This window comes from Canis lupus, chromosome 17, assembly GCF_011100685.1.
Source record: "Canis lupus familiaris isolate Mischka breed German Shepherd chromosome 17, alternate assembly UU_Cfam_GSD_1.0, whole genome shotgun sequence".
Taxonomy (NCBI): domain Eukaryota; kingdom Metazoa; phylum Chordata; class Mammalia; order Carnivora; family Canidae; genus Canis; species Canis lupus.
Window position 1 is genome coordinate 35,751,031 of NC_049238.1, and position 26,511 is coordinate 35,777,541.

Consider the following 26,511-nt stretch of genomic DNA (forward strand, 5'->3'; position numbering starts at 1 on the left):
ACTCTCTCTCCCTCCTTCTCTTTCTCTTTCTCTCTCTCTCTATATATTTCCAATCTTTTATTTTCTATCTATATGATTCCATAGACAGCATATAGTTGGTTCCTGTTTTTAATCCACTCTGCTGGCCTCTGTCTTTAATTGTTACATTTAAACTATTTACATTTGGGACCCTGGGGTGGCTCAGTTGGTTAAGCATCTGACTCTTGATTTTGGCTCAGGTCGTGATCTCAGGGTAATGAGAACAAGCCCTAAGTTGGGCCCTCATTGTGTTCCATGCCCAGTGAGGAGTCTGCTTCTCTCTCTTCCTCTGCCTCTCCCCCTGCTCAATGCTCTCTCTCTCAAACAAATAAATAAATCTTTTAAAAAAAATTTACACTTAATATAATTATTAATATGACAGGACTTAAGACTGCAATTTTATTTTTTTTCTTCCTCTTTGTTTTCTCCATTTGTCATTTCTGTTTTCTTTTCCTTGCCTTACTGTGTATTACTTGAGCATTTTTTAGAATATTATTTTGATTTATCTATGCCATTTTGGGGTGTGTCTCTCTAAATAAGCCTGTTTTAGTTGTTTTAGCAGCACCTAGAAAAAAATATAGCATGCTAACATTAATCAAAGAAAGTGAAAGAGCCTATATTAATATCTGTTAAAGTAGATATCAGAGCAAAAAGAGTTATCAGAGATAGAGACATGACATAATGGCAAAAGGATCAATCCACCAAAAAGATATAATGTTTGTTGTTTACGTAGCAAATATCACAGCTGCAAAATATGTGAAGCAAAAACTGATAGAACTGAAACTAAAAAAATATATACAATTATAGTTAATTTCAACACCCCTCTTTCAACAGTTGATAGAACAATTATACAGAAAATTGGAACATAGAGAAAACCTCAATACCTTTGACAAACAGGATCTTGTAGACAGTTACAAGACACTCCACCCAACAACAGTAGATTACTATATTTTCAAGTGCCCATGGAACATGTACCAAGATAGACCATAACGTGGAGCAAAAGCAAACCTCAGAAATGTCTAAAGGTTTAAAGGAAACTAAAAGAATACATTGATCTGGATGAAAATGAAAACACAATATATCGAATTTGTGGAACACAGATAAAACATTGCCAAGAGAAGAATTTATAGCCTACAAAATGAAGAGCGAAGAAACCCAAAGAAACCAGAAGGAAGAAAATAATAAAGACAAGAACATGAATCAATTAAATTGAAAACAAGAAAAAATAAGAAGAAATAATGAAGCAAAAAGTTAGACTTTTAAAAAGAGCAATAAAATTGATAATCTCCTAACAAGACTACCAAGGAGAAAACAGAAATTGCTAGTATCATAAACAAAACAGATGGTATCAGTAGACACCCTGCAGATATCAAAATGATTAAAAGGAGATAACTAAGAAAATTCTACGCACATAAATTTGAAAAGAAAAAATGAAATAAAGCGTGTTAGCAAGGACATGGAGAAACTGGAACACTAGTACACTGTTGGTAGGAATGTAAAATGATACAATCATTATGGTAAACAGTGTGGCAATTCCTCAAAAAATTAAAAATAGAGGCACCTGGGTGGCTCAGTTGTTAAACATCTGCCTTCAGCTCAGGTCATGATCCTGGGATTCTGGGATGGAGTCCTGTTCAGCAGGGAGTCTGCTTCTCCCTCTCCCTCTGCCTGCTTGTGCTTGTTCTCTGTCTGTCTGTTTGTCTTTCTCTCTGAAATAAATAAACAAAATCTTTAAAAATTAAAAATGGGATTACTGTGTGATCCAGCAATTCCACTTCTGGGCATACACCCAAAAATATTGAAAAAAGTCACTCAGTTTATCTATACATTCATGTTCATAGCAGCACTATTTGCAAGAGCCAAAAGGTGGAGGCAACCTAACTGTCATGATGAATGGATAAACAAAATGGGGTCTATGCACGCAATGGAATATTTTCAGTGTTAGAAAGGGAAGGAAATTCTGACATATGCTGCCACATGGATGAAACTTGAAGATACTTTGCTAGCTGAAATAAGCCAGGCACAAAAGGCCATGTATTGCCTGAGTCCACTTATCTGAGGTACCTAGAGTAGTCAAAATTGTAGAGACAGTAGAGAAAGTAGAATGGTGGTTGCCAGGGACCATGGGGAGGCAAGAAGGAGGAGCTATTTACCAGTACGGAGTTCCAGTTCTGCAAGATGAAAAAATTATGAAGCTGATTGGTGGTGATGGTTGCAAAGCCAAGAGCAGATAAGGAATTGGGAGTTGCAGGAAGTTAAAATCTATTGTGGTTAAAATAAGTCAGAAGAGAAGAGCATTGCTGAAGTACTTTTCTACAAGTTGCTTAACCTGTCTGCATAAGCAGGGGTATGGTACACTTCTGAGCCTGTCTAAATAGTGGAGTGTGTAAGGAGCCCCAGAGGGAAAGGCCTCATCTCTGCCTGCACAGCTTTGTTTTCTGAATTTTCCCACTTCCACTGAATATGGTAAGGCCAGTGCACTGCAACACCACAAGAGAGAGAGTGGATTTGCCAAAGTCTGGTAATCACAAGATAGTGTGAAGACTGCAGCCAGCTATAAGGGCTCCCAATAAAAGAAAAATCATTTTCTTATCAGTCTACCCTCAGGGTTCAGAAGCATCAGAGCTCTGGTATCCCCTGTGTCCAAGTGCTGGTATTCAGCATGCTGCTGAAGAGATGTCTCAGGGTTACCTTCTCCAGAGCTTTTCGCCTGTCTCCTTTTCAGCTTGTCGAGCTTTTGTTTCCTGCGGATGATTTTCTGCACTCTTCGTTTCCCAGTGTTTGAGGAGGCCAGGATATAGCTATGTCTAGACTTTTCTAATGAGGCATAAAATAGGACGTGCCTTGGGTCTGGCTGTCTGTGGCTCATCCCTCCCTTCTACCACACCCTCTGTGTTTGATCCACCATGACAACAGCACATGGCCCACCATCACTTTACTGTGATACTCATCTCCCATGAATAAAAACTTGTTCCCCTGCCACAGAACGTGGTGGTGAAGAACAGGCCATCCCAGTCTCCTCTGTGTCCAAAAATTCAAAAATTCAGAAAGAAAAGATCACCTTCGTCCTCAACCCTCTTCTCCCAGAGCACTTTGAACTACAAGAATGATTTAGCTGCCACTGCCTGCCACCTTTTTAAGAAGGGGAGCATAAAAAAAAGGGGGGGGGGGAGCATCTAAGACACAAGACACAAGAAATATTGAGCAGATTGGATTTTTTTAAATTTAAATTAACATCTCCAGGCAGTTTGGAAGGAAAAGATACTCTGATCTTGAACAACTTCCATGGGTGACCAAAGAAAGAGACACTAAAGTTGCCTCTCTCTGCTTTTCCAGTTAAATATAAATAAGACTTCCTCTCCTATGGAAGCTGATGAACTCACACCTGGAGCTGATGGCTTGGAGGAGGCTAGGCAGGTGCACCAGAAGGATTAGAGATGGGCATTGTTCCAGACTGGTCCAATTTTTAATCACTTTCCTATTGCAGGGAATGCCCTTAGAAATTGCAAAGCCCATGCTTTTTGCTAATGCTGGCAGAAATTTCTTACACCAAGAGATGGTGCCACTGCCCATCAATTTACAAGGCAATAATGCAGATCCCAAGTGGCTAAAGTCTGAGGCAGAAGGCAGAGCACTTCATCACAGTGAGAGAACTGGGTTGTTGCTGGGGGAAACTGTTCTGATATCATGCTGGTATTACCATGAATTAATAAGCTTTGTTTATCTTCTCTGACACTAGAGGTCCAAGTTAGTCCTTTTGCTTCATCTCCTTGCTTATTATGCAGCTCAGGCCATGGATATAGGCTGCCTACTTGTCATAAATTGCAGGCAACCTTTCTTCTTTCTATTCTTGGTCCCAGTGGGCTTATGCTCCTGGGAACCAAGGCACTATGAACTCTTCAGTTCCACAAATGCATACCGAGCCCTGATGTTGTGCTGGGTGCTGCAGAAATTCCAAGACGCATGAACCACAGCTCCTGCCTTCCTGATCACCTTGTGGTCAGAGAGAAAGTCACGAAGGCAAATGATTATGCCAACAAGCAGAATGTGTAACAGAGGGCAAAACACACCTCCGTGGGAACCCAAGGGAAGAAGAGGTAACATTCAGTAGAGGAAATCAAGGAGGGATACTCAGACAAGGTTTCAATACAGGGAACCCTTAGAAAATACAGCTGTTTCAGCTTGGAGTTCGCCACAGTGAAGAAGGAGGAGCCTGGACAGAGGAAGATGATATATTTCAATATAGGCTGAGCCACCCAGGCGCCATCGGAGAAGGACAAACATTGTATGTTCTCATTCATTTGGGGAATATAAATAATAGTGAAAGGGAATAGAAGGGAAGGGAGAAGAAATGGGTAGGAAATATCAGAAAGGGAGACAGAACATGAAGACTCCTAACTCTGGGAAACGAACTAGGGGTGGTGGAAGGGGAGGAGGGCGGGGGGTGGGGGTGAATGGGTGACGGACACTGAGGGGGGCACTTGACGGGATGAGCACTGGGTGTTATTCTGTATGTTGGTAAATTGAACACCAATAAAAAATAAATTTATTATTAAAAAATATATATAGGAAGATGATATATTTCAATATAGCAAAATGACCTTGTTTAAAGATGTGTAGCTCTATGCAGTTTAACACATATGAAGAATTGAGGAAGCACTGCCACAATCAGGAATACAAAACAATTTGACCATACTAAATCCCTAATAGAATGGCTTTATATTCATCCTTTCCTTCTTCTGATAACCCCTACCAACCAATGCACATTGTCCATACTATAGTTTTGTCTTTTGAGAATGTTATATAAATGGGATCATACAATATGTAATCTTTTGATATTGACTTCCTTCATTCAGCACATCATCTTTGAGATTCGACCAAGTTGTTGCACACATCAACAGTTATTTCTCTTCATTGCTGAGTAGTTTCCATTGTATGGATGTACCACAGTTTGTTTATCCCTTTACCCGGTGAGGGTTATCTGAGCTGTTTCCAGTTTTGATGATTGTGAATAGGCCTGCCATAAATGTTCACATACAGATTATTATATTTTGTAAACATAAATTTACTTTCTCTAGGGCAGTTTCTCAAATTTGGCACTACTATAACATTTTGAGCCTAATATTTCTGTGTGGTAGGGGACTTCCCTGTGCATTGTGGGTTCTCCAAGTTACGACAACCAGAATGTCTATACACATTGCCAAATGTGCCTGGAGGACACAAATCATCCACAGTTGAGAACCACTGCTCTAAGTTAAAAACCTAGGGGTGAGTTTATTGAGTCATGTGGTAAATGTCAGTTTAATGTTATAAGAAACTTTACATCCTTAGTGTATGAGAGATTTGATTGTTCAGTATCTTCACCAGCACATGATATTATCAGTATTTTTTTTTTTTTTTGCCATTCCAAAAGGGATACAGGAGGAACTCATCATCATGGTTTTAATTTCCATCTCTCTAATAGCTAATGATATTGAAATTTTTTTCACATACTTTTTTTTGCCAACTGTATATCCTCTTTAGTAAAGTCTGTTCAAATCTTTTGCCCATTTATAAACTGGACAATTTATTTTCCTACTGTTGAGTTTTGAGAGTTCTTTATAAATTATGGATACAAGTTCTGTTTTAGATATGTGATTTGCAAATATTTTCTCCAAGTCTGTAGCATGCATTTTCATCCTCTTAACAGTGCCTTTTGCAAAGGAAAAGGTTTTGGTTTTGATGAAACCCAACTTTATCAAATACTCTTTTATGGATTGTGCTTTTGTTGTCTTATCTAACAAAGAATGTTTAACCCCAGGTCATGGAAAGTGTCTCCTGTATTTTTTTATAAAAGTTTTATATTTTTATATTTTACATTTAGATCTATGATTCATTTTTAACTTATTTGTGAACAGGTGTGAAGCTTAGTTCAGATTTGTTTATCTTTTGACCATTGATAACCCAATTATCTTTGCACCATTTGTTGAGAGACTTTTTTTATTCCATTAAATTCCTTTACATCTTTATCAAAGATGAAAGCATATTTGCATGGGTCTATTTCTGGATTCTCTATTTTGTTACATTGATCTATGTGTCTATCCCTTGACAATACCAAGCTATCTTGAATACTGTAACTTTATAAGGCTTAAAGTCAAATAGAGTGGTTCTTCTTTTTCATGTTGTTTTAATCATTCTACTTTCTTTGCCTTTTCATATACATTTTTAGAATTAGTTTGTCTATATCTACAAAAAAAATCTGTGGTTTTTATTAGAGTTACATTAAATCTATGAATTAATTTGGGGAGAATTGATAAATGTACTATTTGACTCTTCTAATCTATTTTATTAGTTCTTCCTTGATTTTCTTCCATAAGCATTTGTAGTTTGTAGCATAAAGATAACGTGTATGTTTTTGCAGATTTATGCCTAAGTATTTAATTGTGGTGCATGCTATTGTAAGGGATATATTGGGTTTTTTTAAAAGATGTATTTCTTTGTGAGAGAATGAGAGAGAGAGAAAGAGAGAAAGAGGACAGAAGGAGAGGGAGAGAATACTCTAGAAGGCTTTCTGCTGATCATGGAGCCCATGAGATCCTGAGACCCTGAGATCATGACCTGAGCCAAAATCAAGTCAGACACTTAACCAACTGAGCCACTCAGGCATGCCAAAGAGTATATTATTCTAAATTTTGGTTTCTAATAGTACATTGCTAATATCTAGAAGTACAATTGATATTTTTTGTATTGACCTTATATCCTGTGATCTTGCAAGGTCACTATTAGTTCTAGAGATTTTGGATTTTTTTTTTTTGTAGATTTCTTAATGTTTCTTTTTTTAAAGTTTTATTTATTTGAGGGAGAGAGAGAGAACATGAGTAGGTGGAGGGATAGAAGGAGAAGCAGACTCTCTACTGAGCAGGGAGCCCAACTGGGGACTTGATCCCAGGATCCTGAGATGATGACCTAAGCTAAAAGCAGATGCTTAACCAACTGAGCCACCCAGGCGCCTGTCTTACAGGTTTTCTATGATTGCAAGCAAACAGGGACAGTTTTATTTTTGCCTTTCCAACTTGTAGTTTTTCTTTTCTAATTTGTTTGCCTTTTTGTTTGTTTTTTTTTTTTGGTTTTGAGGCTTTTTGTTTTTGTTTTGCCTTATTACATGTACTAAACTTCTAGTGTGTCAGTGAATAAGAGTGATGAAAACAGACATCTGTGCCTTGTTATGGATCTTGGGCAAAAAGAAGTTAGGTTTTTTTGGAGACTGGCAAGATGGCAGTAAAGTAGGGGTCCTCAACTCATCTGGTCCCACAAACTTACCTAGATAACTTTCAAAACATCCTGAACACCTACAAATTCGACCTGAGATGTAAAGAGAGAAGAGCTGGAATGCTACAGAGAGAGGGGTGTTCACTTCTAACAAAATAGGAAGATGAAAAAAATTTAAAAATGAAGTGGGGGAGGGGAACCGCAACTAGCAGGGCTAAAACAGAGCAGTGAAAGCATCTGGGGCATGAAAGCCCAGCCTTGGACAAGCAAAACATTAAAAATCCACTCCTGAGTTTTCCCTGATGGATAAGTGCTTAGTAGGGAAATTGGGCAGAATTGCAGGAGGGGCAGTGAAGCACCAAGATTCCCAGAGTCACTATAAGACTGGAGCACCCTCGAGAAAATTCACCAAAAACCGTGGTCCAATCTCGGTAAAGGACTGGAGCACCGCAGTCCTCCGGGGCATTTGGGAGATGCCTGCCAGTTACACAGGATGGCCCCGGAGTTCCCCCTACCCTAGATAGAGCCCGGCAAGGGACCCAGGTGACTGTGTCTCATTCACTTCGGGAGAGGGGGTCCCCAGGAGCATGGGTTCAGCAGTGAAGCACCCTGGATCCAAGGGCGCCAAAGTGGACAAAGCTGGCTATCCTCCATTCCCCCCTGAGACAGGCAGAAGCGGGGAGGGCACAACAAAGTGAGAACTCTCCTGCCTCTAGGCGCCCAGCAAGCTGTGCAGATCAGTGCACCTGCACCTGCCCCCAGGACCATCTAGGTCAGTGTGGACTGGGAGATTGCAGTTAGTTTCTCATGGGAAGCTCAACGGAAATCTGGCCACGGTCATTTTTTTTTCTCTTCATTTTTTTTCTCTTTGTTTCACCTTACACCTGGGAGAGGTGAGGCCTCTAGGGAACAAAGACCTCACAGGATAAACAGCTCATTCTGAGCCCAGCACCTGACAAGGGGTGGAGCATCTCTGCTCAGGCACAGACACCTGAGAATCAGCACAGCAGACCCAGAAGAACTGCTGGAAGAACAAGGAAAAAGCAAGTTTACTGAACAAGCAGCACTGGAAAGCTCCAACACTGAGGGAAAATAGTATATAGAACTAGAGGGTCCTTTATTTTATTTTTATTTTTTATTTTTTTCATTATGACTCCTTTTTATATCAGACTAAAAGTCTCCAATAGTTTGCTCTTTTCCCACCTTAACTACAATATTTCACTAACTCTTCATTTTTAAGTTTTTTCCTTTTTGACTTTCATATTTCTACAATTACATGTCTTAGATACATTTTTCATTTCTGGATTCCCTTCAACGTATTCAATTTAATTTTGGTAGATATATGAGATATGGGATTTTGTTTTGTTTTTTTTTTCTGTCTCATTTTGTTTTATAATGGTGGAATTTAGTACCTTCTAACACACAACCAAACTACACTCAAAAACAAGTGGAACACTATGTTGGTTCATTCTGTGAGTTTATATCCCCTCTTCCTTCCTATTCTGCCCCCCACTTTTATCTTGTTTATGTTTTTATGGTTGATGTTGGGTCTTTATATAAATATTGCTGGTTTATATAAATTTGGGATTGAGCATCTTCTAACATACAGAACAAAATACACTCAGAGCCAAGAGGATCACCCTCTAGGTCCCCACAGGGAGACTATATTCCCTCTCTACTACCACTTCCTTACCACGACCATTCCCCCTCCCTCTTTTTCTTTTCTTTTCTTTTCTTTTCTTTTCTTTTTTTTCCTTCTTCTTTGTTTTTGGTTTTTGGTTTATTTTTACTACTTTGTTTTAAAATTTGTTTCTCACTTTAGTGGTCCTTTTATTTTATTTTGTTCTGTTCTTATTTTTCTTTTATTTTCTGGTTTCTGACCTCTTCAGAATGATCTAGGGTGTATTTCATTTAGGTCATGTTTGCTATTTTTGACTCAGCTCACTCATACAGCCACTCTGCATTGGACAAAATGACTAGAAGGAAGAATTTACCACAAAAGAAAGAATCAGAAACAAAACCCCCTCTGCCACAGAGTTACAGAATCTGGATTTAAATATGATGTCAGAAATTCAATTCAGAAGTACAATTATAAGGTTTCTGGTGGCTCTGGAAAAAAGCATAAAGGACTCTAGAGACTGTTACTACAGAATTGAGATCTAATCAGACTAAAATTAAAAATAGCTTAACTAAGATGCAATCCAAACTGGATGCTCTAACTGCTAGGGTTAATGAGGTGGAAGAGAGAGTGAGTGACATAGAAGACAAGTTGATGGAAAGGAAAGAAGCTGAGAAAAACAATTAAGAGCCCACAAGGAAAGGCTTAGGGAAATAAATGATAGCTTGAGAAGGAAGAATATAAGTTTAATTGGGATTCCAGAAGAGGCTGAGAGAGAGAGAGGACCACAAAGTATATTTGAATGAATCATAGCTGAAAACATCCCTAATCTGGGGAAAGAAACAGGCATTCAGATCCAAGAGATAAGGAGGACCTCCCCAAAAAAATTTTTAAAAAGTCAACACCTTGACATTTAATAGTGAAACTTGTAAATTTCAAAGATAGAGAGAAAATCTCTTGTCTCAAAGCAGCTTGATACAAGAGATTCTTAACTTATATGGAGAGAAATATCGGATTAACAGCAGATGTCTCCACAGAGACCTGGCAGGCCAGAAAGGGCTGGCATGATATATACAAGGTCCTAAATGAGAAGAACATGCAGCCAAGAATATTTTATCCAGCAAAGCTATCATTCAAAATAGAAGGAGAGATAAAGATCTTCCAGGATAGGCAGAAACTGAAAGAATATGTGACCACCAAACCACCTCTACAAGAAATATTAAGGGGGGGCCCTGTAAAAGAAAGGGGGAGCCCAAAGAAACAATCCATAAAAAGAGGGATTGTATAGGTAATACTATGACACTAAATTCATATCTGGCAATAGTTACTCTGAATATGAGTGGGCTAAATGATCCCCTCAAAAGACGCAGGGTATCAGACTGGATAAAAAGGCAAGATCCATCTATATGCTGTCTACAAGAGACTCATTTTAGACCTAAGAACACCTCCAGTCTAAAAATGACAGGGTGGAGAACCATTTACCATTCAAATGGCCCTCAAAAGAAAGCTGGGGTAGTAATCCTCATATCAGATAAATTAGAGTTTATACCAAAGACTGTAGTAAGAGATGAAGAGGGACACTATATCATACTTAAAGGGTCTATCCAACAAGAAGACCTAACAATCATGAATATTTATGCTCCTAATGTTGGAGCCACCAAGTGTATCAATCAATTAATAACCACAGTAAAGAGATACTTAGGCAATAATACACTAATAGTAGGAGACTTCAATATGGCACTCCCAGTAAATGACAGATATTCTAAGCAGAACATCACCAAAGAAACAAGGGCCTTGAATGATACACTGGACCAAAAAGATTTCACAGATATATACAGAACATTCCATCTGAACACAAGTGAATACACATACTTCTCAAGTGCATATGGAACTTTCTCCAGAATAGACCACATACTGGGTCACAAATCAGGTCTCACCTTATACCAAAATATTGGGATTGTCCCCTGCACTTTTTCAGACCATAATGCTTTGAAACTAGAACTCAATCACAAGAAAAAATTTGGAAGAAACTCAAACACATGGAGGTTAAAGAGAATCCTACTAAAAGATGAATGGGTCAACCAGGAAATTAGAGAAGAATTAAAAAGATTCATGGAAACTAATGAAAATGAAAATAAAACTGCTAAAATCTTTGGGATACAGCAAAGGCAGTCTTAAGAGGAAAATACATCACAATACAATCATCCCTCAAAAAATTGGAAAAAACTCAAATACACAAGGTAGGCTCACACCTAAAGGAACTGGAGAAAGAACAGCAAATAAAACCTATACCAAGTAGTAGAAGAGAGTTAATAAAGATTTGAGCAGAACTCAATGAAATAGAGACCAGAAAAACTGCAGAACAGATCAACAAAAACAGGAGCTGGTTCTTTGAAAGAATTAATAAGATAGATAAACCGCCAGCCAGTATTATTAAAAAGAAAAGAGAAAAGACTCAAATTAATAAAATCACAAATGAAAGAGGAGAGATCACAACCAATACCAAGGAAATAAAAATGATTTTAAAATGTATTATGAGCAACTATATGCCACCAAATCAGGCAATCTAGAAGAAATGGATGCATTTCTGGAAAACCACAAATTACCAAAATTGGAACAGGAACAATTAGAAAACCTGAACACACCAATAACCAGCGAGGGAATTGAAATAGTCATCAAAAAACCTCTCAAGACACAAAAGTCCAGGGCCAGATGGCTTCCCATGGGAATTCTATCAAACATTTAAAAAAGAAATAAGACCTATTCTACTAAAGCTGTTTCAAAGGATAGAAAGGGAAGGAATACTTCCAAACTTGTTTTATGAGGCCAGCATCAGCTTGATCCCACAACTAGATAAAGACTCCACTAAAAAGGAGAATTATAGACCAATATCCCTGATGAACATTGATGCAAAAATTATCACCAAGATACTAGCCAATCGGATCCAACAGTACATTAAAAGGATTATTCACCATGACCAAGTGGGATTTATCATTGGGATGCAAGGATGGTTCAACACTCCTAAAACAATCAATGTGATTGATCATATCAACAAGAGAAAAAACAAGAACCATATGATCCTCTCAATAGATGCAAAGAAAGCGTTTGACAAAATACAGCATCCATTCCTAATTAAAACTCTTCAAAGTGTAGGAATAGAGGGAACAGTCCTCAATACCTTAAAAGCCATTTATGAAAAGCCCACAACAAATATCATTCTCAATGGGGAGAAACTGAGTACCTTTCCCCTAAGATCAGAAACATGACAAGGACACCCACTCTCACCACTGCTATTCAACATAGTACTAGAAGTCCTAGCCTCGGCAATCATACAACAAAAAGAAATAAAAGTCATTCAAACTGGCAAAGAAGAAGTCAAACTCTCCCTCTTCACAGATGACATGATACTATATATAGAAAACCCAAAAGACCCCACCCCAAGATTGCTAGAACTCATACAGAAATTCAGCAGTGTTGCAGGATACAAAATCAATGCACAGAAATCAATGGCATTTTTATACACTAACAATGAGACTGAAGAAAGAGAAATTAAGGAATCCATCCCATTTACAATTGCACCCATAATCATAAGATACCTGGAATAAACCTAACCAAAGAGGTAAAGGACCTGTACCCTAAAAACTACATAACACTTCTGAAAGAAATTGAGGAAGATGCAAAGAGATGGAAAAACATTCCATGCTCATGGATTGGAAGAATAAATACTGTGAAAATGTCTATGCTACCCAGGGCAATTTACACATTAAATGCAATCCCTATCAAAATGCCATGGACTTTCTTCACAGGGTTGGAACAAATAATCTTAAGATTTGTATGGAATCAGAAAAGACCCTGAATAGCCAGAGGAATATTGAAAAAGAAAACCAATGCTAGGGGCATCACAATGCTGGATTTCAAGTTGTATTACAAACCTGTGATCATCAAGACAGTATGGTACTGGCACAAAAACAGACACATAGATCAATAGAACAGAATAGAGAACCCAGAAATAAGCACTCAACTCTATGGTCAACTAATATTCAACAAAACAGGAAAGACTACCCACTGGAAAAAGGACAATTTATTCAATAAATGGTGCTGGGAAAGTTGGACAGCCACATACAGAAGAATGAAACTAGACCATTCTTTTACACCATACACAAAGATAAACTCAAAATGGTTGAAAGATCTAAATGTGGGACAAGAATCCATCAAAATCCTAAAGAAGAACACAGGCAACACCCTTTTTGAACTTGGCCACAGCAACCTCTTGCAAGATACATCTTTGAAGGCAAGGGAAACAAAAGCAAAAATGAACTATTGGGACTTTATCAAGATAAAAGGCTTCTGCACAGCAAAAGAAACAGTCAACAAAACTAAAAGACAACCTACAGAATGGGAGAAGATATTTGCAAATCACCTATCAGATAAAGGGCTAGCATCCAAGACCTATAAAGAACTTATAAAACTCAACACCTAAGAAACAAAAAATCCAATCATGAAATGGGCAGAAGACATGAACAGACATTTCTCCAAAGAAGACATACACATGGCCAACAGACATATGAGAAAATGCTCCACATCACTTGCCATCAGGGAAATACAAGTCAAAACCACAATGAGATACCACCTCACACCAGTGAGAATGGGGAAAGTTAACAAGACAGGAAACAACAAATGTTGGAGAGGATGTGGAGAAAAGGCAGCCCTCTTGCACTGTTGGTGGGAATGTGAACTGGTACAGCCACTCTGGAAAACAGTGTGGAGGTTCCTCAAAGAGTTAAAAATAGAGCTACCCTATGACCCAGCAATTGCACTGCTGGGGATTTACCCCAAAGATACAGATGTAGTGAAACGCCAAGACACCTGCACCCCAGTGTTCGTAGCAGCAATATCCACAACAGCCAAACTGTGGAAGGAGCCACAATGTCCTTTGACAGATAAATGGATAAAGAAGATGTGGTATAAATATACAATGGGATATTACTCAGCCATCAGAAAAGACAAATACCCATCATTTGCTTCAACGTGGATGGAACTGGAGGGTATTCTGTTGAGTGAAGAAAGTTAATTGGAGAAGGACAATCATATGGTTTCACTCATATGGAGAATATAAGAAATAGTGAAAGGGATTATAAAGGGACAGGAGGGGAACTGAGTGGGAAAAATTAGAGAGGGAGACAAACCATAAGAGACTCCTAATTGAGAAACAAAGGGTTGCCAAAGTGGAGGTGGGTGAAGGAATGGGGTAACTGGGTGACAGACACTGAGGAGCGCCCTTGATGGGATGAGCACTGGGTGTTACACTATATGTTGGCAAACTGAATTTAAATTTATAAAAATGTAAAAAAAAAAGAATTGGGGTGGGGGTTTTTTTGCCATTAAGTAAGATATTAGCTGTTTTTGTTGTTGTTTTGGGATTTTTTGGCATGTGTGTCTCTGTGGTGTATGGTGTAGCTATCCTTAATCAAGTTAAGAAAGTTCACTTCTGTTCCTAGTTTCCTAAGAAATTTTTATTTTGAGTGGACATTGAATTTTGTCAAAATTCTTTTTCTGCTTCAATCAACATGATCATGAGGATTTAAAAAAATTTTAGGTTATTAATATGAATTATAGTGAATCATTTTTTTCTTCTATCTTTTCATTTATATATTATAGTTTCTTCTGTAAATTTGTCTTTTTCATTTAAAAATATGTCCTACACATCACACCATATTGGTCCACAGATCTTCCTTAAACTCTTTTCCAGTTGTGGGACACCTTGGTGGCTCAATGGTTGAGCATCTGCCTTCGGCTCAGGTTGCGATCCTGACATCCTGTGATCGAATCCCATGTCGGGCTCCCTGCAGGGAGCCTGCTTCTCCTTTTGCCTATGTCTCTGCCTTTCTCTGTGTCTCTCATGAATAAATAAATAAAATCCTTTTTTAAAAATTACTTTTTCCAGTTGTGTAGTACTCCATTGTTTGGATGTGCCATGTTTTATCCAATCACTTTTCTACATATATACAAGTATTTACTTGTTTACAATATTTTTCAATTAGAAATAATGCTACAATGACATTGAATAACTATATATATGTATTCTTATTATTGAAGGTGTATCTTTAGTGTATGAATGCTAAGTACATATATAGTTTTGTTAAGTATTACAAAATTTTCCTGAGTAATTTTAATATATTTGAAGAAATACTTTTTAAAATTTTCTGTTTATGTCTTTTTCTCATTTTTCTATCACATTTTTGGCTCTTTGTCCTTTTACTTTTAATTTTGTATTGAGGCATAACTGACATGCAACATTATATTAGCTTCAGGTGTACAATATAATGATTTGATATTTGTATATATTGCAGAATGATTACTTAAGTTTACTTAAATCTCTCAAAATTCATAGTTAATAGAATTTTTTCCTGTGATGAGAAATTTTAAGATCTATTCCTTAACATCTTTCAAATTTACTTTACAGTATTATTAATGTAGTTGTCAAGCTGTACATTATATACCCATGACTGATTTGTTTTATAACTGGAAGTTTGTACCTTTTGACTCAGTTCACTCATTTTGACCACCCTGTAGCCCCCACCTCCGGTAACCATCAATCTGTTCTCTGTGTTCATGAGCTTGGTTTGTTTTTTGTTTTTTGATTCCACATATATATGTGAGATTGTATAGTATTTGTCTTTATCTGTCTGTACTGTCTTTGATGTTGGTATCACAGTAATTCTGGCCTCATAAAAATGAGTTGGGAAGGGTTTTCTCCTCTTCTATTTTCTTGGAAAGGCTGTGTAGAATTGCTGTTATTCCTTATCTAGATGTTGCATATAATTTGCCATTCTCTATGGAGAATGTTAATATTTTTGTGTTAGCAGCCAGCACACTTAGTTGTTCACTGTGGTTCATTGTGGTTCTAGTGTCAGTATCATCTTCATAGCCTTTGCAGTCCTCTTCTGTTCTATCCCACATATACACCATCAGTGCCAGTCTGGCACCTGCATTCTCACTTATGTACTACTAGTTCGATTCTCAAAGTATTATGTAAAATAATTGACATTAGATTCATATATGCACACTAGAGACTTGAGCCCAGTTTATAAGCAACTTTATGAGGTTACTTTGCCAAGTCCTTTTTCTCCATAACCTTCTTGATACTTTCTGGTTCCCTGGAGCTACCTTTTTTCATCCTCCAGCAAGAAATCTAGGATTTAATTATCCCAGCCTGCTACATAAACCTCCAGGAACAAGCAGCTTGAGGGCTAGGAAAAAAATAAAAGCCACCATTGGTTTGGTGGTACTTTGAATGTTAGTCCTCTTCCCCAGTTTTTAGGCCACGGTTTATTTTTCAGATTTCTCAAATAGCTTTTCCATTCACTCTGTCCAGGAGTTATGGCTACATTCAGTGGGAGAGACGGGATGAGTCTTTTACTTCATCTTACTAAGAATAGAATCTATAGCCTCTATTTTTTGAAAAAGTCTGTTTTGGTTTTTTAATTCTGTAAAGTAGAGGAGTGCTATGGAAGATATAAAAAATATATTTGAATCCTGAAAACCTTAGTTCTAACCTTGGCTCTGTAATTCAACTTTTTTGAGCCACTGTGTCTTCATATGGGGCCTGTGACAGGGGTCTTCAAGATCACCCTCAGGTTTGATGATTTGCTAGAAGGATTCACAGGACCCATGTTATTTTGTGACATATATATCACAAAAGGATACAGATTAAAATCAGCAGAGGGAGAAGGCACAGAGGGTATAGTCCAGGAGAAAACCAGCAAGGCTTCCAGTTGTTTTCTTTTTCTGGAGTTCCTGTAGACAGCACTTAACTCTCCCAACAATGTAACAATGTAACCATGCACAAAGTCTTGCTAACCAGAGTAACCCAACTTTGATGTCTAGGGTTTTTATTGGCCAGCTACAGAATATTATCCTGACAATATAGTAGGTACAGGAAAAAAGTTGTGATTTGGGACACATTTAAAAAAAAACAGGCCGAGGGTGTACTCCTTGATGCACAGGTCCAAGATGGCCGTATATAAGCAATGAGGGGAGAGGTAATGGGAGGAAGATTCTTGTCCAAGGATAAATACAAAAGGATAATATTTAATAAATGTCAGGATGGCTAAATTCCAGCATAACCATGAGGCTTGACATAATCTGATGAAGATTTAAAAGACCATTTGTAGCTATATTTGGAGTTTGAAGAAACAGGCTTCTGTTTTGGGGAAGAAAGCTCTGGTACTAAGGGATGGTGAAAAGAATGCAAAACTTTTCATTCCCTATAATGTTCTCATCTTCTGTCTGAATTGGGAAGGACTTATAGTTTTGTTTTGTTTTTTTAAAGATTTCATTTATTTATTCATGAGAGGCACACAGAGAGAGAAGCAGAGACACAGGCAGAGGGAGAAGCAGGCTCCATGCAGGAAGCCTGACATGGGACTCGATCCTGGGTCTCCGGGATCACGCCCTGTGCCAAAGGCAGACACTTAACTGCTAAGCCACCCAGGCGTCCCTTAAAGAAGTATTTAATTTGCAGAGATCTTATAGTTGTTTTGAAGACCAAAAAGGACAAGAGAGAGATGTCAGAAAATTAGAAATGAGCAAATGTGAACATTTTTTTTTAATTGGGGAAAAGTAGATCTGGGAAACTATAGAATTTAAGATTGATATAAATCCAAGTTAAAATTCTAGAAAAGACTATTCAGGATAGCTTATGAATAATTAGAAGAGACAGTCACTAGGAGCCTCTCTGTGTTTACTATGGCTAAGTATTGCTAAACGAATCTCATTTCCTTTCTTAATCAGGTTACTAGAAGAGAAAATCTGAAGAAATTGGTATATCTTGATTTTGGTGAACACTTTGCCAGACTCTCGGGATATCCTTATGGACAAGCCAGAGAAATATGAGTTAGAGAACATTGCATTAAATAGATTCTCAGATAACTTGAATCAGAAGACTTAGACCTGGGTTCTACTGCATAAAGACATAGATGGGGGGATCCCTGGGTGGCGCAGCGGTTTGGCGCCTGCCTTTGGCCCAGGGCGCGATCCTGGAGACCCGGGATCGAATCCCACATCGGGCTCCCGGTGCATGGAGCCTGCTTCTCCCTCTGCCTGTGTCTCTGCCTCTCTCTCTCTCTCTATGTGACTATCATAAATAAATAAAATTTAAAAAAAAAAAAAAAAAAAAAAAAAAAAAAAAAAAAAAAAAAAGACATAGATGGGATTTGATACATTTGTAAATGACACAAGTGTGTCAGGTAACTGAGTCAAGATTCATAGAGACTTTGGGGACTTGAGACAGGTCATATCAACAAGATGATACTTGAAAAGAATAAGGAATCAAAGAATTTTGCTTTTTTAAAGGAACAAATTTTAGGGCACCTGAGTGGCTCAGTTGGTTAAGCATCTGCCTTCAGCTCAGGTCATGATTCTGGGGTCCTGAGATTGAGCTTGTGTTGAGGTCCCTGCTCAGCGGGGAGCCTGCTTCTCCCTCTCTCTCTACTACTCCCCCTGCAAGAGCTTGTCTTCTCTCATAAATAAATAAAATATTTTTTATAAAAAGAACTAATTTTAAATCATCTCTTTAAGAATGTATATATATGTATACCCATGTTGGTTGAAACAGTTCATGGGTGAAAAGACTAAGTTGGGAGTGTCAATTGAACAAATATTTGAGGTTGAACCAAATATGTATGATATGCTTTCATTTTTTCCAAAAAATGTTATGTGGCTGTTATAAAAGCAAACTCCGTCTTAACTTGCACATAAAAGTATAGAATCTCAATCCAGGACAATGATGGTGCTGCTGACACTATAGTGATGAGAGAACATTGGGTACTCTGTTCACTTTTCTGTGAGACACCTTAAGAGAATTAGCATCTAGAAGAGGCCCCCAGGCCCAAGGTGGCGCAAAGGCTGGAGTGGTAACAGGAAGATAAGGATCTGTGAAGTTGATCATCTTGAAGAATGAAAGACTAAGAAGAGATGTGAAACCGATCATTAAGTTTGTTAAGGGCTATTATCTGGATGCTTTCATCGATTCCTGTTTTGTCCTTAGGCAGCCAGAATTACAGAGTTAATAACTATGAGTTATAGGCAGTGGAGTTTCAGCCAGTTTCTTGCAGCATGTCAGCTCCTTTACCAGACCTTGAGCATACAGAGATGAGCAGGACCAGATCAGTTTCCTACAGAGTTAACAATCCATAAATTCATATTCTACAGAGAGAAGTGGCTCAGTGTGCCATGGCTCTTCCAACAGTGAGACTCCTTCCAGAGCCAGATGCCTCTTAATGCACTGAGCTCCTGTCTCTGGAACACAAAAGGAAAGACATTCAGGTTCTGTTTAAGGGTCTGAGGCTGGTCTGGTGGTATCTGGACCTAAATGTGGTGTTCTGGTAGCCACTGAGAAATAAGACCCATGTTTATCAGACAGGCAACGAAGGTTGCTTAAGGAGAGTCTGAACTGTGTTCAAGGAGAAAAGCAGAATTTCAAAGCCAATAAAGTGTCCCTGAGCATCAGATATACAAGAGCCATGAACTGACAACAGGAGGACAACTCAGGAGTCAACAGAAGGGAGGAGCAGACATAGTCAGGAAGCACAGTGTGAGACTAGTTAAAGCCAACAGTCTGGAACAAAGCTTGACAATGGTGTTAGCAATCAGGACTTTGTTAGGAACTCTGTGGGACCAAGTGGGCCTGGGCTTGAGTCAGATAGGACTAGTCTAGAGGCTGGATGGATCACCATCTTTCAGGGGTGTTAGAGAAGGGATTTGTGTCGGATACCCTCTATTTGTCTCTCCCCCTCTACACTCCACCCTTCTCCACCTCCTACATAACTTGCTTCAGTAGAATCCTTGACCTCTGGATCTAGTTAGCTTCTGAAAATAAGAAGCCCTAGTTAGAGATTGGAAAGAGGAGGAAAATGAGGTCGAGCTATTCCCGTCCTCTGCCTGCCTTCCTCTGGGGTTACCTTGGGATTTCTGTGTTCCTAAGCTGAAGGTCATAATTCCTCTTAAGATATCTCTGTCTATACAGCTCTCTCTTCCAGGATCCAGTAGTCACTCCCTGCCCTCCTCCCTTGAAACCTAGAGCTGGTAGCAGTTCCAGACATACTCCCTCTGGGGTACTGCACTATCCCCTTGTGGCTCTCCTACAACTTACCCACACCTTTAGGGGGGAAAAAATTCATTAAACTCTCCTTGAATCATCCCAATGTGAATATGTCATCCGTTTCTTGGCTGTACCTTGGCTGACACAGGATTCTGGATTGAATGAGAAGATGAGTTAGATTATTTCAAAAAATAGTTATATTTCTGTGGCTCTGAATTTCTTTTCACTGACCTTATATGTTTATAGACCCAGGACTGATGAGAATTAACTTTCTATACCTAGGAATCCTCAATAAGTATTTTTGTGGTGGATATGAAGTTCACCTAGAGACTTGCGATTCAGGTTAGCCATGTAAGCTATACAAGTTATTATTTTTTTAAGAATTTATGTTACGAATGTATGTATAACAGTATTTTTCAGTTGCTTTCACTATGTCTGCAGGGTCAATTAACATTTTTACTGCTGTTATATAAAAGGGCCAAAGGGAACTTACACTAGCCAAGCAGAACATTGGCAGGGTCATAAAAGAGCCATAATTAATCTTAAATATCTCTCATAGACAAGCTACTAAACCATACTGTGACCTTTTCTGGGAAGATTGAATAGTTGAGGCTCTCCATAATGATGCTGGTTCAAGGAATTCTCAGAACCTCAGGAAAAGAAGGAAGAGCCTATAGAGTCTATGTGACTTCAAAGTGTGATTTCTGAGTCTCATGAGCCATAGAACACATATTGTCTTCTGGCACGCAGATCACTACCATTTGACGCTGAATAAGAGGGTTTTGTTATTGTCACTTGAGTGGACTTTATTAATCTTACTTCTAAAGTGTCATTATCTTTTAGAGATACACAGTGAAAAGCTGTGGATGAAATGGTATGACCAAGCTTTGCTTCACAATAATGCAGAAAGAGGGGAAGAGATAAAACAAGATTGGTCATGAGTTAATGGCTGTGGAAGCTGGGTGATGGAGACAGAAGTACATTATACTACTCTCTCTGTTTTTGTATAATTTAAAAATGATTGAGTATTAAAAACAAAATGAATAGTTAATTAAAAAGTTGCTTCTTGATACAGGAAAACTCATCATTACTTGATGTGATTGATGTTGTGAAGGAGTTCTGTGTATAGGTTTCAGGAATATAATAGGAAAAATGTATTGAAACAAATGTGAATAAGGAATGCTATTTTTATGAAAGTTTAATGACACCAGGCTCATCAGAAAATATCAAGATGATGTTCAGAATGTTCAGAATATTGGAATATTCTTTCATTAATTGAGAAGGAAAGCAAATAAAAATACTACATTCATGTTTTAAAATGTACTATATATGAATTTTGCTTCTAAATAACCTGGGATTAAGGAGAACTGGGTGAGGTTATAGATGAAGCAAGATTGGTCATGAATTAATATTTGTTTGGGGGGAATGGCCATATGGCAGTTCACTAGGCTATTCTTTCTACTTTTATATATGCTTTACATGTTCTATAGAACAGTTTTAAAAAATAAAACATATACTGCACATCCAATATGTGACCATTTATATTGAGACAGCATTAAATTTTAGGATTTAATGAAATGTAATACTATGCTATTTCTCTTTCTCTTCCTTAGATTCTTTATTTTCTAATATATTACTATTTGTTCATTTCTCCCTCTTCCCCCACACCTTAGTTTTGTCTGTTATATGCAACCAAGCTGGTGTTCCAGGAGCGAGCCTGGTATCTAGAACATAAATATTTGACTCCCATGGCCAGCACGAGGATTAGGAGTCAGGTAAGGGTCCCTGGTGTGCAGAAGAAACCCTTTGTGCATCAACTGTCAGCTCTTTGCTTTCTTAAAAAACAATCCTGTCAATCTTCTATCGGTTTCCACTCATGGATTTTTATGCCTCTGGGACTTCACGTACATGTTTTCATTGCCTACCATGATCATATTACACTTCAGAGTTTAAGTGACAAGGAAATGATTCACTGTGCATGAACTTTCTGACATGAAAAGCAGAAAAGGGAATCAAAAGCATTTTCCTTGTCTTGGCAAAAAAAAAAAAAAGGTATTAAATGATTTTAATTTTCCTACTTCTTACCAAAACCTATTAACTTATTCTTCATATTCTGAAAAAAAGACCTGTGGTATTTTTATGTAAGGAGTAGTAATGGAAATTCAATGTTATAGCTACAGAGCACCTGAAAATGAAGATAGAACCAGTGAATCACCACCAAAATGCTTCTTTAAAGAAAAAAATATATAAAACAGCATAATTAGGGCACCTGAGTGGCTCAGCAGTTGAGTGCCTCCAGCTCAGGGTGTGATCCCGGGGTGGCAGGATTGAGTCCCACATCAGACTCCCTGCATGGACCCTGCTTCTCCCTCTGCCTCTGCTTCTCTCCCTCCATGTCTCTCATGAATAAATAAATAAAATCTTTTTTTAAAAAAGTGCATAATCATCTATAAAACACATTTCCTGAAGACCCTCTCTTTCAGACCCTCCGTTAGATGCTGTAACATAAACAAGTCTATGCTCAGTGTCTGCATTCAAAGGAGCTTATTATATTTGAGGACACAAAACTGACTTTAAAATCAAATAACAGGGATGCCTGGTTGGCTCAGTGGTTGAACATCTGCCTTTGGCTCAGGGGATGATCACAGGGTCCTGGGATCGAGTCCCGCATCAAGATTACCTCAAGGAGCCTGCTTCTCTCTCTGCCTCTCTCTGTGTGTCTCTCATGAATAAATAAATAAAATCTTAAGAAAAAAAATGGCATTGACTCCTAAGTGATCTCTGTCCTCTGGACTCTGGACTTATTCACTGGAAAGGCTCTGCTCCCTTATGTTATTTGCAATTTTTTTAAAGATTTTATTTATTTATTCATGAGAGACACACATAGAGAGAGGCAGAGACATAGGCAGAGTGAGAAGCAGGCTCCCCATGGAGAGCCCAATGTGGGACTCGAACTCGGGACTCCCGGATCATGACCTGAGCCAAAGGCAGACACTCAACCACTGAGCCACCCAAGTACCCAAGGAGTGATCTCATTCCTGTATGATTTCAAGAGTGAATAATTACAACCAAGCAGTGGTATGATTGAGGGGGTGTGCAGTTGGGCTTTCAGACATGATTGGTGAAGTGAGTAAAATCATAGAAATAGGAATACTCAGGACAGACATGTTAAGAAATGACAAGAAGGGGATTCCTGGGTGGCTCAGCGGTTTCGTGCCTGCCTTTGGCCCAGGGCGCGATCCTGGAGTCCCGGGATCAAGTCCCACGTCGGGCTCCCGGCATGGAGCCTGCTTCTCCCTCTGCCTCTCTCTCTCTCTCTGTGTGTGTGTCTATCATAAATAAATAAAAATAAATCTTTAAAAAAATTTTTCTAAAAAAAAAAAAAAAAGAAATGACAAGAAGACCAGTTTGGCTGATGTCTCAAGTGAAAGCCAGGAGAAATCTCCAGGAGCTGGGCTGCAGTGGACACTGAATAACCTTGGAGAATCTTTTTCCTTTTTGGAAGAAAAATGATCATGAAGAAAAGCAACTGTAAAGATGTTTCAGTTATCTGTTGCTGTGTAACAAATGACCCCAAAACCTAGTGGCTTATAACAACCAGTTACTATTTCTCATGATGCTACATCTGAATGGGGCTCAGCTGCATGGTTCTCCTGCTATATGAGGTGTCTGCCGAGGCTGTGAAGGTGGTTTCTTCACTCTCATGGTAGTCACCTTGTCTGGGGTAGCAGGATCATGTGGAGGCTGATGGGCAGTTGTCTCCTTTGCTGTGGCCCAATGTGAGCTTCCTCACAGCACGGTAGTGTCAGAAGAACTGACTGTTTTACTTGATGACTGGCTTCCAGAGAGGAAGTGGAAGATGCCAGTCATGTCAAGGCTTGGCCTACTGCTAACATAGTGTTACTTCAGCTGCATTCTGTTTGTGCAGGGGAGTCCCAAGGCCAGTATAGATTTGGGCTAGAGAAAAGACTTCACCTCTCATTGTGTGGAGGAGCATGCACCTAGAAGGAAGGAAAAATTAATGGCAGCTATCTTTGAAGATTGACTATCTTCTACAAAGAAAATATCCACTTTTGGGAGAGGATAAAAGAATACTTTTAATTTAAAAAAAGCTACATGAAGATTTCAACTCCACATGATTAGGTTTTCAGTGATATAGATTAGATAAATAATACATCAAAAGAATGTTGAGTAAAAGAAACCAATTTTCACATACAACATTGAAGTGCTTTACACTCTATTAGTACAACATACTTTCCACACTTTTCATTTACTAGTTATTTATAGCAGCCTGGGAGATAAGCAGAGAGCCGCCAGACATTTTGGAACAAACTATCTGTGGGGCTAGATGTGGGTTGCTGAGATCTATAAGACCTCTCAAGGCCTTCTTTTGCCAATCTCAGTGCTACCAGCCATGAGCACCTCACCCCTACTCTCTGCTTTCCCAGTATCCCCAGGGGGAAGAGTGTAGTGTAGCTAGCACAGATACTTCCCTTCCCACTTCTGACACACCCCTTTGTGGGCATTTCGAGGTTTCAGAAATGTTACTAGTAGCTTCTTTTCTCTAAAATGTCTGGGCCAATTTGCAGTGCCTAACAGGAGTGGACTTGTGAAAGGGTGGATCAGAGACAGGGACGATTGATATTACTGAAACTGATCTAGATGCTTTCACATGAGAACTCTTCAAAGTTACTGATTCTTTCTTTCTTTAGGTGCATCTAATGTGCTGGTTAATTCATCCCCTAAATTTTTAATTCTGTTTGTTAGGATTTTCATCTTTAAAAATATTTTTTTTTGTTTTCTGTTTTATATCATCTATATGACTTTTTAGTTTATTATCCCCTAAAGATATATTCAATTTTGTCTTTGATTTCTCTATGCATTGAAGCATATTTTATAGTCTATAGCTAATAATCCCAATATCTTAAGACTTTACCAGGCTATTTCTTTGTCTATAATTTTCGCTATGTGTATTGTTATCTTTAATATGTGCTGGTCATTGTTATTGAAAAATGATTTGTGAGATTTATATGAAGGCCAAATTGAAGTCACCTTTTTCCCCTTTTAAGGCATCTGAAGGTCTCTCTTTATGACCCAATTTAAACCAAACTCAAGACTTATGACTTCCTATAAGACTCAAATAATTCAAAGAAGAAGAGTAATTCCTTCACTCTTCCCTTAGGTTATAACTGTTCGGCATCCAGCTTATTGTAGCAAGGGTCTCTATTAAAATTCTTGCCTAGTGCTGGCCCTGGTTTTGACTATCATCACCCCTACTGCCACCCCAGCCACTCTAAGGCTGTCAAAGTAAAAATAAAAATTGCTGGACATGGCAAATGCCTTCAGGGTAAATGCAATTTTCTTGTTTATTTCCTTTGGTTCCTACTTTCCCATAATTTTTGCCATTATTATTTTGTCAGATCATTGGTACTTTGAAAAGGATTCCTATATTTTCTCTAAGAATTTTGCTTGTTTTCAGCAGAACAATTGGGGCGGGGGGGAATCTAGCTCTCTAGTATCAGAAACAGAAAGTTCCTTCAATATTTTACCACTTGACCCCACAATAGCCCTTTACATCATTTTCATTATCCTTACACATAGATGAGAAAATGGAAACCCAAAGTAACTTGCCCAAAGTAACACAGCTAGTAAAAACCTGTATTTCTCTGACTCTAAACATTTTCATTTATTTTATTTGGATAAAAATCAGCATTAGCTATCAATAACAAGTACACCCAGTGTTCAATTCTTGGTTTCTAATACCATTTTCCAATAAAAGGAAGCAGAGTCCTTGGAGAAATGGTTGATTCTAGCACAGGGGCAATGAATACATAAGATGAGCCTGGAGCATCTTTCAGTGCTAGAAAGTGAGAAAGTGCTTCAAATGGAAACAAAAACAAAATACCCCACAATTGGGTTATGCTCAATTGGAAAGAGATAACCAAAAGAGCTCCTAATGACCAATGCTGGAATAATTTGAGCAACAAAATAAATAACATAGCATTGGATTGTAAACCAAAGTTATAAAAGAATTAAACAAAAGTCCATAATGATATAAATAAACGATTAAGCAATAAACATAAACAAATGTAAACATACATGGGGTAAAAGAGACCAGTCTTTCTTACTAATGTATGTAGATTCTTCCCCCTTCCCTTGAGTGTGGGTTGGACTCAGTGATTTTCTTTTATTTTAAAGAACAGAGCATTGAAAGGAAAAGTTACTTTACAGTGGAGCAATCTGTAAAGATCCTACCTTAACCAAGTGTGTGGAGTGAATATCACTAATAATAAATTGTGTTGATGACATGTACTTGTGATATAGTATGGTGAGAAAAGCACTTCCCTCTTCCCCCAAATCCATAACCCCAATCCAATCCTGAGGGGGAAAAAGGTCAGGCTGTACCCATGCCCAAGATTCTAGCTGAATTTAGAAACCAGAACTCCTAATCCCAAATGGAGGTGGATTAAGCATCATCCCACTTGTCTGCATGGAGTGCTACAAAAATCTGAGTTCAAAAGCTTCA

At 38.3% G+C, this 26,511-nt stretch overlaps 1 protein-coding gene across 4 annotated transcripts in view; it reads left to right on the forward strand.

The window, feature by feature from the left end:
* ACOXL (acyl-CoA oxidase like) overlaps positions 1–26,511 on the forward strand; it is a 348,079-nt gene that overhangs the window by 301,489 nt on the left and 20,079 nt on the right. For 2 of the 4 annotated variants that reach the window (XM_038561425.1, XM_038561423.1), the window contains one exon: positions 21,659–21,760. The exons of 1 other annotated variant lie outside the window; for it this stretch is intronic. In XM_038561425.1, coding sequence (XP_038417353.1) covers positions 21,659–21,760 — 102 coding nt within the window. Of the gene's footprint in view, positions 1–21,658; positions 21,761–22,468; positions 22,657–26,511 lie in introns of those variants that run through there. One more of the 4 variants, XM_038561426.1, reaches the window with a different exon arrangement.